This window comes from Arachis hypogaea, chromosome 17, assembly GCF_003086295.3.
Source record: "Arachis hypogaea cultivar Tifrunner chromosome 17, arahy.Tifrunner.gnm2.J5K5, whole genome shotgun sequence".
Lineage (NCBI taxonomy): Eukaryota > Viridiplantae > Streptophyta > Magnoliopsida > Fabales > Fabaceae > Arachis > Arachis hypogaea.
In genome coordinates, this window is record NC_092052.1 from 133703933 (window position 1) to 133718314 (window position 14382).

General features: G+C 40.1%; 1 protein-coding gene across 1 annotated transcript; it reads right to left on the minus strand.

Moving 5' to 3' along the window:
• Positions 1 to 962: 962 nt before the first annotated feature.
• Positions 963 to 3797, minus strand: LOC112766294 (U-box domain-containing protein 3). Its single transcript, XM_025812204.3, has 2 exons — positions 2283 to 3797; positions 963 to 1415 (listed from the first exon to the last, which is right to left on the minus strand). The coding sequence occupies exons 1-2, from the start codon at positions 3270 to 3272 to the stop codon at positions 1344 to 1346; spliced, it is 1062 nt and encodes a 353-aa protein (XP_025667989.1). The 5' UTR covers positions 3273 to 3797; the 3' UTR covers positions 963 to 1343.
• Positions 3798 to 14382: the final 10585 nt, after the last annotated feature.

A 14382-nucleotide genomic window follows, 5' to 3' on the forward strand; every position in this document is an offset into this window, starting at 1 on the left:
GATGATACCTGTTGTTTGTGGAACAAGTTTTAAGATACAATAAACAATGAAAAAACTGAAAACGCTTTATTTCTTTTTACTATAGCTATAGACTCTTCCAAAAGTAACCAAGTCAAAAACCAAATAATGATACTGTTGTATTTGCAATGATATTTCAAAACTTAATTTATTGTGTTAAGTGTAAACTGCTTCCTTTTTGCATTGTCATAAACTTCAATTCTCTCATGCGCGCAAATGTAATGATTCAATAAAGTCATTCTTAAACATATTTTGTAGATACATTCCTCTTTGTAGCTACAAACACAAGATTATTCAATGATGTTCTGTATTTTAGTTTCTGTAAAATCTTTCCGCTTTCTAAAGTTTCGAGTTACATTATGTGCTTCTGATCATCTGATGGTAGCTAGCTAATATGATACCTCAAAAAGATTACAGTTTACTTCTTTTACAAGTTACAACGAATCACTTTGAGTGCTTTATATATATATATATAATAAAAGTTTTATTAATTAAGGAAGGTTAGAGGATAATAAGATATTTTGTTGGAGTAGAATAAATAATTAAGTTGATAGTTAAATAATAGATAAAAATATAAATTTTCGAAATCCCTTCTCTTATTAATTAAATAATTATGTTTTTATAATTTTATTTTTTCTACCTCGTTATAAGCCGAAATGCCAAAATGCATGCGTATAAGGTGGGATTCGAATCCCATTACTTATTTAAGCGGATTAATGAGTTAACCACTAGACTAACTCAATTTAATTTCCTAACTAAACAAATTAACATCAGAAATTAAAATAAAAGTATTTTAAATTTTGCTTAAAACAAAAAAAAAGTATTTTATAAGGTCTAAAATTAAAAGAAAAAATAGATTTTTTTTAAGATTCAAAATTATTTAAATAAGTTATAAGACAATAAACATAAACAGAACGATAAGATAAATGACAAACACACAAAAATTAGAAGCAGAGGATGGCATGTATGTTAAAAAAAACAAAAACTATTTAAGTTATGCTGATTATGACAGCAATATAATACAGGCAACTCACAAATAGCAAAAAGGATGGAACTCCAGATTTCATGGGAAATAGACAAATAGTGGAACCACAGTCCATAGACAGTGGTGTGGATACACAACTCTTGAAAAAATAGCGACTAACAAGATGGGAATATGGGATGATATATATGGAAAATTTACAAAGTTTGTCTCCATTACAATGATATTTACAATTATACATGGTGTTTGTGTTTGTGGATCGGAGGGAAGGGATGGGCATTAGTTGAATAATTGAACCACATACATAATTCCCCTCTTGTGATGGATGATTGGTGGTGGAATATTATGATGATGTACGAGGAGCAGCGCCGTTGCCGGATCTTGGTTGCCGTAGAAGTTCTATCAGTGTCTCCGCCTGTCACCATAATCACCAACAAGAAGCAACCCAAAAATTAACAATATACTCCCATTAGACACGCAATCAAAATATTAAAGTATCGCCCCTTATTCTTTGCTACATTAAAAATGATAACACTTGAAAAAAACTCATGAAACCTTATACTTCCTTTTCTTTACCCATTTTTATCTGGAAAAAAACTGATGCAATAGATAAAAATGAATATATATAAAATTCATTAGTTTGCCAAAATGTGGAAGTAAACACTAGTAGAAAATAAGATCAATGATTGTCGGAAAAGTCTAGGAAGTCAGCAACTTTTGTGTTTTCTGGCCGGCACTTAACTATCAAAACAAAAGTAAATGATCTCCCACCATTAGATGTAATCTCACACCATTAAAAACATTATTGATGGCCAATTGATGGTTACAAAACACCAAAATTGCTGGCCCACTAACATTCCTCGTGATTGTCTATACACCGCCAGAAACAGGGGGAAATGCATGGAAAAAGCGATCACTTTCATCATTGTTACAATAATGGATGGAATAAAACTGAATTTTAACAAATTAGTTTTTTGCGACCAATCTGTCTCAAAAAGTTTTAAAATAACAAAAATTCTAGATTAAAATTGTTAAAAATAAAAGAGACAGAGCTATTTTTGGCGGTGCTAAATGGAACGGTGGAGAATGCAGGGTTTTAATGGCGTGGTAGGGGAGTTCCTTGGAAGGTTAGAACTTAGAAGGAGTGTAGAGAGTGCCGTGTCATGGAGCTAAGTTGAGGTGGTGAGTGGTGAGAGGGGTGGTGACACTGACACGACACAATAATGGGAGACATGAAATTCAGGAACAGGATTTTATTGTCGGAGTGATGAGAGTGACTCACCTTTTGCTTGGCGCGGTTGGTGCCGTTCTGCGACAGAGCAACCAGAGGAGGAATCGCACCTTCGCGCGCCACCATCGTACGGTAAATCACGCAGTCTTGGCACACCTGTAACAGAATAACCGCCGCGATTTCCTTCTGCCTCTGCGTCCCAACCTCCACCATCTCCACTAACACCGGTATCCCTCCTTCCTCCACCAGCGTTGCCCTTGCCTCCATTACCGAAACCAAAACGCTTGCCACGTAAGCTGACTTGTCCACCATATTCCCACTGAAGTCTGCCATGAGCTCCACCAGCACTTTCATGATCCCGGCCTTGACTGCCCTGATCTTGTTCTCCTTCACTGACGAGCACAGCGAGTACAGCGCCGTCGACGCGTCCTTCTTAGCTCGTAAACCTCCGCTTTCTAAAAGGCTTACCAGCGGCGGAATCGCCCCGCACCTCCCTATCGCCAGCTTGTTCTCTTCCACCTGCGAGAGACGAAGGAGAGCGCAGGCGGCGTTCTCTTTGGCCGCTGGAGTACCCGTCTTGAGTGCACGAACAAGGGGCTTAATGGCTCCAGAAGAAGCGATGGCGTCTTTGTTGTCGTCGCAGAGGGAGAGGTTGAGAATGGCGGTGACGCCGTATTCCTGAAGCTGAAGGTCCTGAGATGAAACGAGGGAGATTAAAGGTTTGATGGCGCCAGCTTTGGCGATCTTGAGGCGGTTTTCGGGCTTGTTCTTGGCGAGAAGTCTGATCTCCATGGCAGCTTGTTTTTGGTCTTCAATGGAAGAGGATTGGAGTTCGGTGACGAGGTGGGTGATGAGGTCATCGGAGTTGTCGGCGGCGCAGGCAATAAGGAGGCGGCGAGCTTGTGAGGAAGTGGTGGGGAACTCGCCAGATCTGTCGCTGTTGCAGTCGCTGAAAGCGGAAGAGGAATGGTCAGCGAGGGCGAGTTGAGTGAAAGTCCTGCCCATGTAAGTGTAATTGGCCACCGGAATATCCGTTTCCATAGAGCTATGACAGTTATTCAATTCCCAATTATAAGTTGTTACAATTAAATTAACAAGAATCTCTAGACTAGTCTGACTCTAGTTTGTTTTTCACCTCTTAGAGAGAGAGAGAGGGAAGAGATGAAGAGGTGCGTGCCAAATATATGGGAGTGGAGAGTGGGAGCTTCTTAGGCTTTGAGGGGGGCTTATAGGGCTGAGGTCTTGACCGTACCTAATCCCAGTGGTGGGAGCGGCACGTGCGATGACTGTGTCTTCTCTTGTCTTCAACTTCACTTTAAACGCGTGCAGTAAAGAAAGATTGTTTCCAATGGGGAGTGTTGAGTGTGCATCAAAATATTGTTAGAATTTAGTTAAGCTGTGTTTTAAAATTAGGCCAAAGTGTAGATTTTAAATTTTGTTACACATAGATAATAGGTGTTAAGCTTACAAACAATACAGTTGGCTATAATGCACGAAAATCAAAAACAATATTTTCTGCAGCATTGAGACCTACACAAATCCAGAAATTTGTTTTGTAGTTAGGACATGTAGAGATGTCACTTTTTGTTTTTGATATTAGAGGACTAGTGGTGTTTTTTTAAAATGTAGATTGATGGATATTATTTTTAAATGTAAAATCGTTTAATTAGAGAAATAAGAGGTATAGAAATTAAATCGTTCAATTTATGAGAGATATAAAAATTAGATAAAGAAATTTTTGTTAAAAAAATTAAAAAATTTAAAATATGGAAATCAGACTTGTATCTTTTACACTTTTAAAAATATCAAAAATTACAATATTAAAAAATATCACTAATTTTACTTTTATACAACAAAAAAAAGTCTAAATATGTTTATAGTATTAGTTAGTTATTTAACAATGAAGATTTTTGAGTAATTTAACATATTTTAATTAGATGATTATAAAAAGATGTCATGTATCTTTTTTGATATTGTGATCTATTATCGGCTGATTTTTTTAGATATGATTTGGGGGTGTGAGTTATGCTGGGATATGATGATTACGGGTGATTTACACTATTATGACGGCGTTGGTTTTTTGAAATTTTGGGAGAAGAAATCAGAGGCACCGATTTGAGGAGGAAGGAATCGGTGCCACCGATTTGTGTGAGGAAGAGGCTAAGGGGTATTAAATCGGTGCCACCGATTTGTGCTAGGGAGAGGGAGAGGCTAAAGGATATTAAATCGGTGCCACCGATTTGTGGGTGCTAGAAGACATTACCTAAGAGTGCAGTAATCGGTCCCACCGATTTCCGTCCCACCCATCGGTGCCACCGATTTCTTCATCAACGCCATCACAGTTCCGTCAAACACCCCAAAATCCCATAACGCTGCGAAACACCAGCACCTTCCCCATATCAAAATTAAAAAACTCTCTATTATCATGTGGTGAATCTAATTTTATTCTTTCTTTTAAGTATCAGTTTAATATGTCCATATTAATATTAGTTTTTTGGCTGTAGTAAAAATAATAATAGCTAATTACTCAAACACAAGTTTATTTAACGAATTTTTTATTTAAATAATTAAATAAATATATTAATTACTAAAATAAATAATTTAAAAAATTATTATCGAAATCCATTTCCAACCTTATCTTGTTTATACTATAAACGAGATAAGACATGTGCGCGTGACACGTATATATCTCGTTTACCGTGTAAACTACTATAAACGAAATACGTACAAGCTTATCGAGATAAGGCTGGGGGACGGTTATATATAGATGTCGTTGACAGCAAGATTCTGGGCCATAATTTAAACGTTTCGTCCGCTTTCTCCTCTCTTTTACCCCATTTTATCCATATTATCGAGTAATACGACAATGGCGCGCGCAGATGTACGTGATTGGGACATCAACAGGCTGAATGAGAATTGTCATTACGCCAGGACAGCCGACTTTGTGGTTAGTTCTGTTATCTTGACTTTTATGTAATCCCATATACATATGTATACATATGTAGCCATGGTTAGAATACTTGCCAAGAACTAGAATACAGTTTGTATCACTAGAAATAGGTCACTGATAGAAATTTGGAACTCTAGTTTATTTTTCGTGTATTAAGTTGTTACTACATAATTATTAATTTAGTTAGTAACTAGCCAAGTTTGATAACTAGATTATTAAGTTAAGTTAGACTTTGTTGATTAGATTATTAATTACTTTATTGAATGTTTTAAATTCACGTAATGCAATCAGGAAATGTGTATTAGTTAAGAAAGTATACAGTAACCGAAAATGTGGTGTCGGCATAAATTCAGTTAGTATATACGTGTAAAATTCTGTTAGGCAAATGTATAGAATAGTCAAGACAGTTTGATATGTTGATGGACCTATACAATTTTTTATTTTTTAATAATTGTGAATATATCTTTCTTTGTCAAAGGTCTCGCCTTCTCCTGCCTCGACGAGTGAGTCATACCCTTCCTCCACCCGACGCCATCGTCCCGTATCTGAGGGAGGTTGGATTTGGCGACACGGTGCCTCTCAAGAATTTCACATTCGACAACTCCTTGATTACGTCATTCGTGGAGCGATGGCATCCGGAGACCCCACGTTCTATTTGCTGTGAGGTCAGGCCACTATCACCCTACAGGACGTGGCGTATCACCTTGACCTACGTGCACATGGGGACCCATTTGGAGGTGCTTCCGTGACTTCTACAGGTGGTACCGCACAGAGATGTGGGAGTTGGTAGAGCGGCTGCTCAGTGCCAGGCCTCTGGTGGCTCCACAGCAGGCGACACAGAGGAAGGAGTCGTTCTCGTTGAAGCTTGTTTGGCCGCGGGACCATGTCCGCCAGATGCCACTGACGGACGACCCATAGACCCTTCGACAGTATGCTAGGTTTTACATCATGTTACTAATTGGAGGCTATCTGATGATGGACAAGTCAAACAACTTGGTCCATCTGCGTCTACCACTTCTTCAAGACTTTGGGTGGTGCCGTGCGTTGTTTTGGGGCTCGGCTGTGTTGGCCTGGACGTATCAGTCACTGTGCTCGGCAGCACACCAAAGGGGGTCACGGACATCGCTGACTGCACTCCGCTGTTGTTATCCTGGATATACCAGAGATTTTCTCAGTGGTGTCCACCAGAGTGAGGGATTTTCATGTATCCCATGGCTGCGAGGTAATAACTATTTATGTCTTGATTATGTTTTCAATTTGTAACTTTTTATGACATTCTGCATAATGAACTCTTGTTATTCTTTTGATTGGTGTCAGGTTGATAGGATTGCAGCAGCAGAGCAGAGACCAACATGAGGCAAGGGTTTTGCGATGGAGAGTAGCGATAGACTAGTTACAATTCGATGAGGTTAGCACCACGGTTGAAATGACCACTTTTTTAATTTAGTACTTTATTTAGACTTTGTTTTTGGTGCAACTTTAAGTAGAAGTACGCACTTATTGAATTTTGTGGTTTGGAACATTATTTACCTTTTGGGATATCAAATATTTATTTATTCTATAACTGTTATTTCAGTTTGTCTGGACGTAGTACGATAACCCTGCTCTACAGGCTCTGTGCCACCCTTGGTTTGTCGAGGAGGAAGAGTGGGGGACATGAATGTCAGTCGTCCCCATCGTCTGCCTTAACATTGTCCAGTTTTACTAAGTTGACCGGGTGAAGTGCCAGTTCAATGGAGAGCAGCCGGTGCCTGACGCCTCGGTCAACCTTGACAGGTTCCGACTGATTTCTTATTTATCTTTGTCTTTTCTGAACGTAGACTTAAATTATTACAATCATCACACGTGCAATTTTAAGCTCTTGCATTATTTCCATTGTTGATTTTGCTTAGCATTAACATCCTTTAACTTTTACAAATAAATATACTTTCTCCACCGTCGAATCATATTCTTAGCTTTGTCTTTGTCTTTGTTGCTTTGGCCAATAAGATAACATAACAAAGCAAAAAGACTAAAGAGGGTAGTGAGTGACCCCATCAGATTAGTTATTATTTCTTTGTCTTTCTGACAGGTTCCTGACATTCACGGGGCAGGGTGAGGATGTGTGGTGGCCTGACAGACTTCACGATTAGTACAATAGCTAGAATTCATGTTTTGAGGCTGGCCACAGGATCTCCATTCAGCACACATTTGACTACAGACCGACCCAGGAGTATTATGATTGGTGGCGGGGCGCTTGCCAGGTTAGGCACTTGTCAGGCCAGGACATACTTGAGGACCCGAAGCTAGCCGAGTTACCATCCGATGTCCAGCTCACTGCCAGCCAACCGAGGGACATTCTACACCTTCCTCGGGACCATCCTGATCAGCGTAGGCATGTGAGGGAGGTCAAGGCGGACACTTGGCCGCATACTAGGAGGGAGAGGGGTGCAAGAGAGCGCGGACTAGGCGAGGGGGTTAGGAAGGAGAGGGTCAGGTCTCGTTGGGCGCGATTGGACATAGAGTCCGACGAGGAGGCGGAGTTCGACATACATGAGGACCATGGAGACATCCCCTCAGGCGCCGATGATTCACCTCCACCTCCACCTACCCCACCCCCCCGCACCGCGTGATCCATTCGGTTCAGGAGGTCCGCAGCATCGGGCCATCTGGGACACATCATCACCCGACTGGCATGATGCAGGCCCATCCAGCAGCCATCAGAAGGAGCAGATGGTTGAGGAGATATACTTTGATGATGTCTTCCAACTTCATACCGCTGACCCGACATCGATGCAACACCTCGCGGACCAGTTTCAGACTGGCAGGGAGCAGAGTGTCGGATAGTATCAGCACCCATCTGCTCCCGCGCAGACCTCAATCTGGATGCCACAGATATATCCTACCTCTGAGTCGTCATACAGGGCAGGGGTGAGACCGGGTGCCCAGTATGTGACACCCCCGTCATATGACTATGGTCTCTTGCTGACTTCATCACGGCCTCAGGTGACACCTCCATCAGCTCCACCGTCTCACCCTCAGCCTCATGTCCACCAGTATGCCCCCGTTCCTGGCTCCAGAGGCTACTATATCACACCTGCTCCACCCCTCTGCAGCAGCCACAGGATCCTGGACTCCAGCACATGCCTCATGCAGACCCTCGACCTAGCCGACCTTAGCGCCAGACTCAGCCTCCGCCATATGGTACTGGGCATCGGCTCCACTACCAGGATTCCCACCACCGATGATGACTTTTGTTTGTTGTTAACTTTATTTCCTAGGCTATTAAAGTTGTATAGTATATGTGTTGCTTGTTTATTAGGTCGAGTATCTTGTTTTACACATTATGTACCAGAATATCAAAATTGTATTGTATACTTTATGCTTATATGTTTTGTTGATGTATATCCTTTTATAATGATCTTGTTTTTATTATGAAAAAATTTGGTGGAACTTCTAAGGGTGTGACACCAACAATAATAAAATGTATTCGGGACAACATCGTTCATCATTTCCGAAATCGGCAAGGATTACATATATATTATGTAAACAACAGCCAGTGAAAGGATTTAGTACAACTCTTCTAAAAGTAAACAGCTATAATAAAGGGAAACAACTAGACTAAAAGAAAATAAGTAGAATAAAACGAAACAACTACAATAAAAGAAAACAACAATAATAAAAGGACTACCACCCCTAAGCTTCGTTCGTGGGTTGGTTGGTACAACCCCTCCTAGTATGACTGACTTGCCTGCAGAGGCCACACCGCAGCTCCTGGCGCTCGATCTCATCCATGTCATTTCGAAACCTAGTAGACACCGATCTCCCAGTAGCCTTCCTGCACATGAGTTAGTTAGGACGAAGCATTGTCCCATACCACTCCGGCTGTAGGGACTCGTCCGGTATCGGTGGAAACTCCATCTCGTACACCTTGAACACAGCCTCCTACCTGTAACCGGATGAACATACAGAGCCTACTTGATGCTTGCAGCGGCACACCCGGCAAGCGCATGTCGGCATGGGTAGTGGAGAGACTGAAAGAGTCCACAGTCACACATAGCCGCTGCTAGCTGAACTCGAAAGGAACCTTGCGACCAACCCTCGAACGACTCTAACTCCTGCACAACAAACACAGAAGTCCACCGATCACAATGAGTAACACACATCTTCAGGATGGCTTTTCTGTTCTTCTCAATGGCTGCTATCAGCCTCTAGGAGAAGCGATTTCCAGCAGCCAGTTGTGACTGTGCCTCTCTGCCCTTCGTGACGAACAACTTCTACAACCTCTCGAACGTGATGCGCACGATGGCAGAAATCGACAAGTACCGTGCACCCTTGAGAACTACATTGATGCACTCTGACAAATTTGTTGTCCTATGACCAAACCGCCTACCGTTGTCACTAGGGGTGCACAAGACCCGGTTCGGCCCGAAGACCCGGACCGGGCCCGGTGACTTCGGGACTAACTTGGCCCGGCTTTGTTATGGCCCGATCAGACCCGAGGTTTTAATAGATGGCCCCGGTTATTTATTAAATTGGGTTCGGGCCAAGCTTTGGGTCACCCGGGCCCGGCCCGTTGGACCCGTGCATGCAGTAAGAAAAAATAAAAAAAATATGCACTACACTATATTTTATTGTTTCTTGGCTTTATGTTTAATGTCTACAAATTTATTCTTCAGGACTCAGGCTTCACATTTCACAGCCCAATAGCCCACAGCCCCACAATATTCAGGGGTTAGGGCACACTGCACAGCATACAGCCATACAACACACTCTCTCAGTCTCTCTCACTCAAACCACTTCCCCTGAGGCGCAGCGCCGGAGCCCCAAGCCCCCAACGGCCAACGGAGAGCTTCCTCTTTCTCCACCAAGTTTGATCAACCACCACAACTGCATACAACACACTCTATCAGTCTCTCTCACTCAAACTACTTCCCCTGAGGCGTAGCGCCGTAGCCCCAAGCCCCCAACGGCCAACGGAGAGCTTCCTCTTTCTCCACCAAGTTTGATCAACCACCACAACTGCTGACCGTCAAACACCGTGCGCACCAGTAACTCGCCTTTAATCATCTCTCAGAGACTTAGAGTTCTCACCAACGCAGTGCTCATCGCAAGACGCAGAGCAGGTAATTTGTTTTTGCTAAAAATCATTGATTTTCATTTTTTCTTGCAACTACTGGCCTATTGAGTGCTAAATATTTCCCCTATTTTGTTTGTTTTGTTAATTTTTGGAAAGAACTAATGAAATCGTTGATATTTTTCTTGCTATAATTGGTTTGATTTTGAGAAAAACTAACAAAATTGATTTTTTTGTGTTTAATTTTCTGGTTTGTATTTTGAATACTTCAATGATGAGAGTTACAGGTTAGATGAAATAGGAAGAAGTTATTGATTAGAGATAGGAATTAACAATTGAGAGAAATTGGGAGCAGGAACAATAATTTGTAATTATAATTATTGGCTGCCTTAGCAAATTCTTGGAAGTAGGAAGTAGGAACAATAATTTTAGTTTTATAATTTGCACCACTAATAATTGTAATTGATCTCTTCCACTTAAAATTTGATTGTTATTTAAAAGTTGAATTTTCTGGTTTGTGCACTACTGCACTTTATGTTAGTAAATACTAAATACCAATCTTGGAAAGCCTTATAAGTTGTTTGTTTTTTGTGAGGGTACGAGTGGTCACAGATTTTATGCACAGATAGGGTACAAAAATTAAAAGATTGCAATGATGTTGTGCTGAAAAAGGTTCATTTAGAGAGATAAAAGTAATGATGCAGAAAATGCCAAACCATTTTGAAACCATGAATTCCACGATTACTGGTTACTACCAACATACTTATGAATCTTTTTTATTTGTTTTGTTTTTCTTTTTTGGATTAGTAAATTAAATATTTAATTCTTTTTGCATTTGTTATTGTTAAATGATGAGACTGAACAGTGAAGACTTGTTTAAGTATGCTCAGTTTTATTTAGATATATTGAATTTATGATAAGTTGTTTAAGTATGTTTAGTTTTTTTTAGATATATTGTTATATGAATCTTTTTTATGTTTAGATAAACACAAATGGGAGGAGGAGATCCTAGTTCTATTGCAGTCCAATGTAATGAGGACAACAAAGCTATGGACATAGAGCATGAGGTTGCTGCTAATGAGGGACAGCAGGCTAATGAGGGACAACAGGCTAAGGAGGTACAGCAGGCTAACGAGGGACAGCAAGCTAATGAGGGACAGCAGGCTAACGAGGGACATCAAGCTAATGAGGGACAGCAGGCTACTCGCAAGGGAAAAAAGTCTTATGTTTGGACGCATTTTAAACAGCTTCCATTTAGCGAGACCAATGGAGAGCACAAGGCCAAATGTAATCACTGTCGAAAAGTATATCTATGTCATCCAACTAGACATGGCACAAATTCTTTGAATAAACACTTGAAAATTTCTCACAAGTGGATATTTACAAAAGCAGGCAAAAATGGGACACTTCATGGTTATATGCCTAAGGTTGGTGAAGAAGGTGAAGCCGGCAAAACTTTCAAAGTCAATGGCTATAGCGTGGAAGATTGTAGGAAGGCAATGGCTGAGTTTATTATCCTTGATGAACACCCTTTTAACGTGGTCGAAGGGATTGGGTTTCGCAAAATGATTAATCGATTTGAGCCAAGATTCACTGTACCATCCAGGATGACAATGTCAAGAGATTGCTTTCAGCTTTATTTAGATGAGAAGAAAAAACTTAAAGCTTGGTTGGCAAAGTCATGTGCTCGAGTTTGTTTGACATCAGATTGTTGGACATCAAATCAAAATTTTAGCTACATGAGCCTAACTGCACATTTCGTTGATGACGAATGGAAGCTACAAAAGAGAATTCTCAACTTTTGCTTGATTGAGAACCACAAGGGAGAAACAATAGGGAGAGAAATTGAGACATGTTTGAGAGAGTGGGGAATTGAAAAGGTCTTCACAATCACATTAGACAATGCATCTTCAAATGATGGGGCTATCACTTACCTTCAAAGAAAACTAGCTGCAAGGGGTGGATTGGTGTGCGGAGGAAAATATTTGCAAATGAGGTGTTGTGCTCATATTCTCAACTTGATAGTGAATGAAGGAATTAAAGAGCAACATGCCTCCATTGAAAGCATTCGGAATGCTGTTAGGTATGTTAGATCTTCTCCCCAAAGAATTAAAAAATTTAAAGAATGCATTGAGGCTGAGTTGATAGAGTCTAAAAGTCTTGTTTGTTTAGATGTTCCAACTAGATGGAATTCCACCTATCTAATGTTGGAACATGCTGAAAAATTTGAAAAAGCTTTTGATAGACTTTATGATCAAGAAACTGATTTTTTTAGATGGTTTGGAGAGGATAGTGGGGGTAAAAAGAAAGTTGGTCCACCCACGGCACTTGATTGGCAACATGCTACGCTATTCATTGATTTTTTGAGAATCTTCTATGAGATTACTTTGTGTTTCTCATCTTCTTTACATGTTACTTCAAACAAATGCTTTCATGAAATTGCATCTATAAATTCTCAACTAACATCTTGGAGCCACAACAATTCTGAATTATTGGGAACTATGGCATGCTCTATGAAGGCTAAATACGATAAATATTGGGGACCAGTTGACAAGTTTAATCCTTTGATACTTGTTGCCGTTGTTTTAGATCATCGATACAAACTTGATTATCTTTCTTGGTGTTTGGAGGATGTATATGATAAGGAAGTGGCTACTAGTATGACTAGTTTTGTGAAATTTACATTGGAGACATTGTACAAATTTTATTCAAAAGAAATTGTAGATGATAAAGTTTTTGATGATGGTGTCAGTTCCTCTAGAGCTGTTTTGGATGATAAAGACAGTAGTCAGTTTAGTGCTAGGTGTGTTGCTGCAAATAGAGTGAATTTGTGGAAAAAACAAAAGAAGGAAAAAGTTAATGCAGATAGCAAATCTGATGTTGAGAAATATTTGGCCGAAGATCCTGTGGACATCGAAGATGAGAATTTTGATATATTGGCTTGGTGGAAATTAAATGGATCAAAATATAGAATTCTGTCTCCCATAGCCCGTGATGTCTTTGGTATTTCAGTTTCAACTGTTGCATCTGAATCATGCTTTAGTACCGGTGGGCGTGTGGTTGATCTTTATCGTAGCTCTTTGTCACCAAAAATGGCAGAAGCTTTAATCTGCACTCAAAGTTGGTTGTATCCTTCTAAGCAGATATTTGAAGAACTTGAGATTGATCAATTTGACAGTAGTGACAAGATTGTTAATGGTATATTTACTTTATGATGTCTTTACTTTTTTTTATTATTTAATTTAATTCATATGATGATCTTAAGAGACTAATTTTTATGTTTTGCAGATGTTACTAACACATCCACACAACAAGAATCAAGTTCACAATCTTGAGAGCAAGCTACCAATCAAATGAATTTTATTCTGTAGTTGTTTGCTACTTAATAGTTTGTTGTTATTGGTTGGTATGACACTATAAATTATTATTATTATTATGTTAATTTTGTGTTGGTTGTTAACTTTGTTTTAATTGTCTTTTGAATTTTGAATGTTTAGTGTGTAATTGACATAATTATTATTATGAAACTTTAAATTATTATTATTAGATTCTAAATTATTATTATGTGAATGTTACAATGTTATAGAATAATTATTTTTCAAAATTTAGAGGTTCAAAAAATATAGAATCTAATTTTTGGTGATGTCGTGATAAAGTTGATCAAGACCCGGGCTTCACTCGGTCTAGACCCGGCTTAAGTGTGGCCCGAAAGTAACACGATTTCATCGGGTCTAGGGCCGGGTTAGGATATCATAAACAGACCCGGTCATTATTTAGGGTCGGGTTCGGGTCACGGCGAACCCGGCTTCACCCGGCCCCCATGTGCACCCCTAGTTGTCACAGTGTTGTAGCCATATCTCTTTGTTAAAACGACCAGCCCAGTCTACCATCCCTGACGACAAACCTTTCAAGGCATCCATTTACCACTCATACCTAGTCTTGCTTGGACTATAAGTGGCGTTAATAAGGTATCATTTGCCCTCGGCTGACTTGAAACGAGTCATGAAGTTTTCGGCCATGTGTCTAATACACTAAGCGTGGAACACCCTAGGAGGTTACTAACCACTATCATCGGTGCTGAGTGCAGCCTTGATCGCCTGCGATCTATCAAAGATAACCAACAGGCTTTCTTGTGGGGTGACATG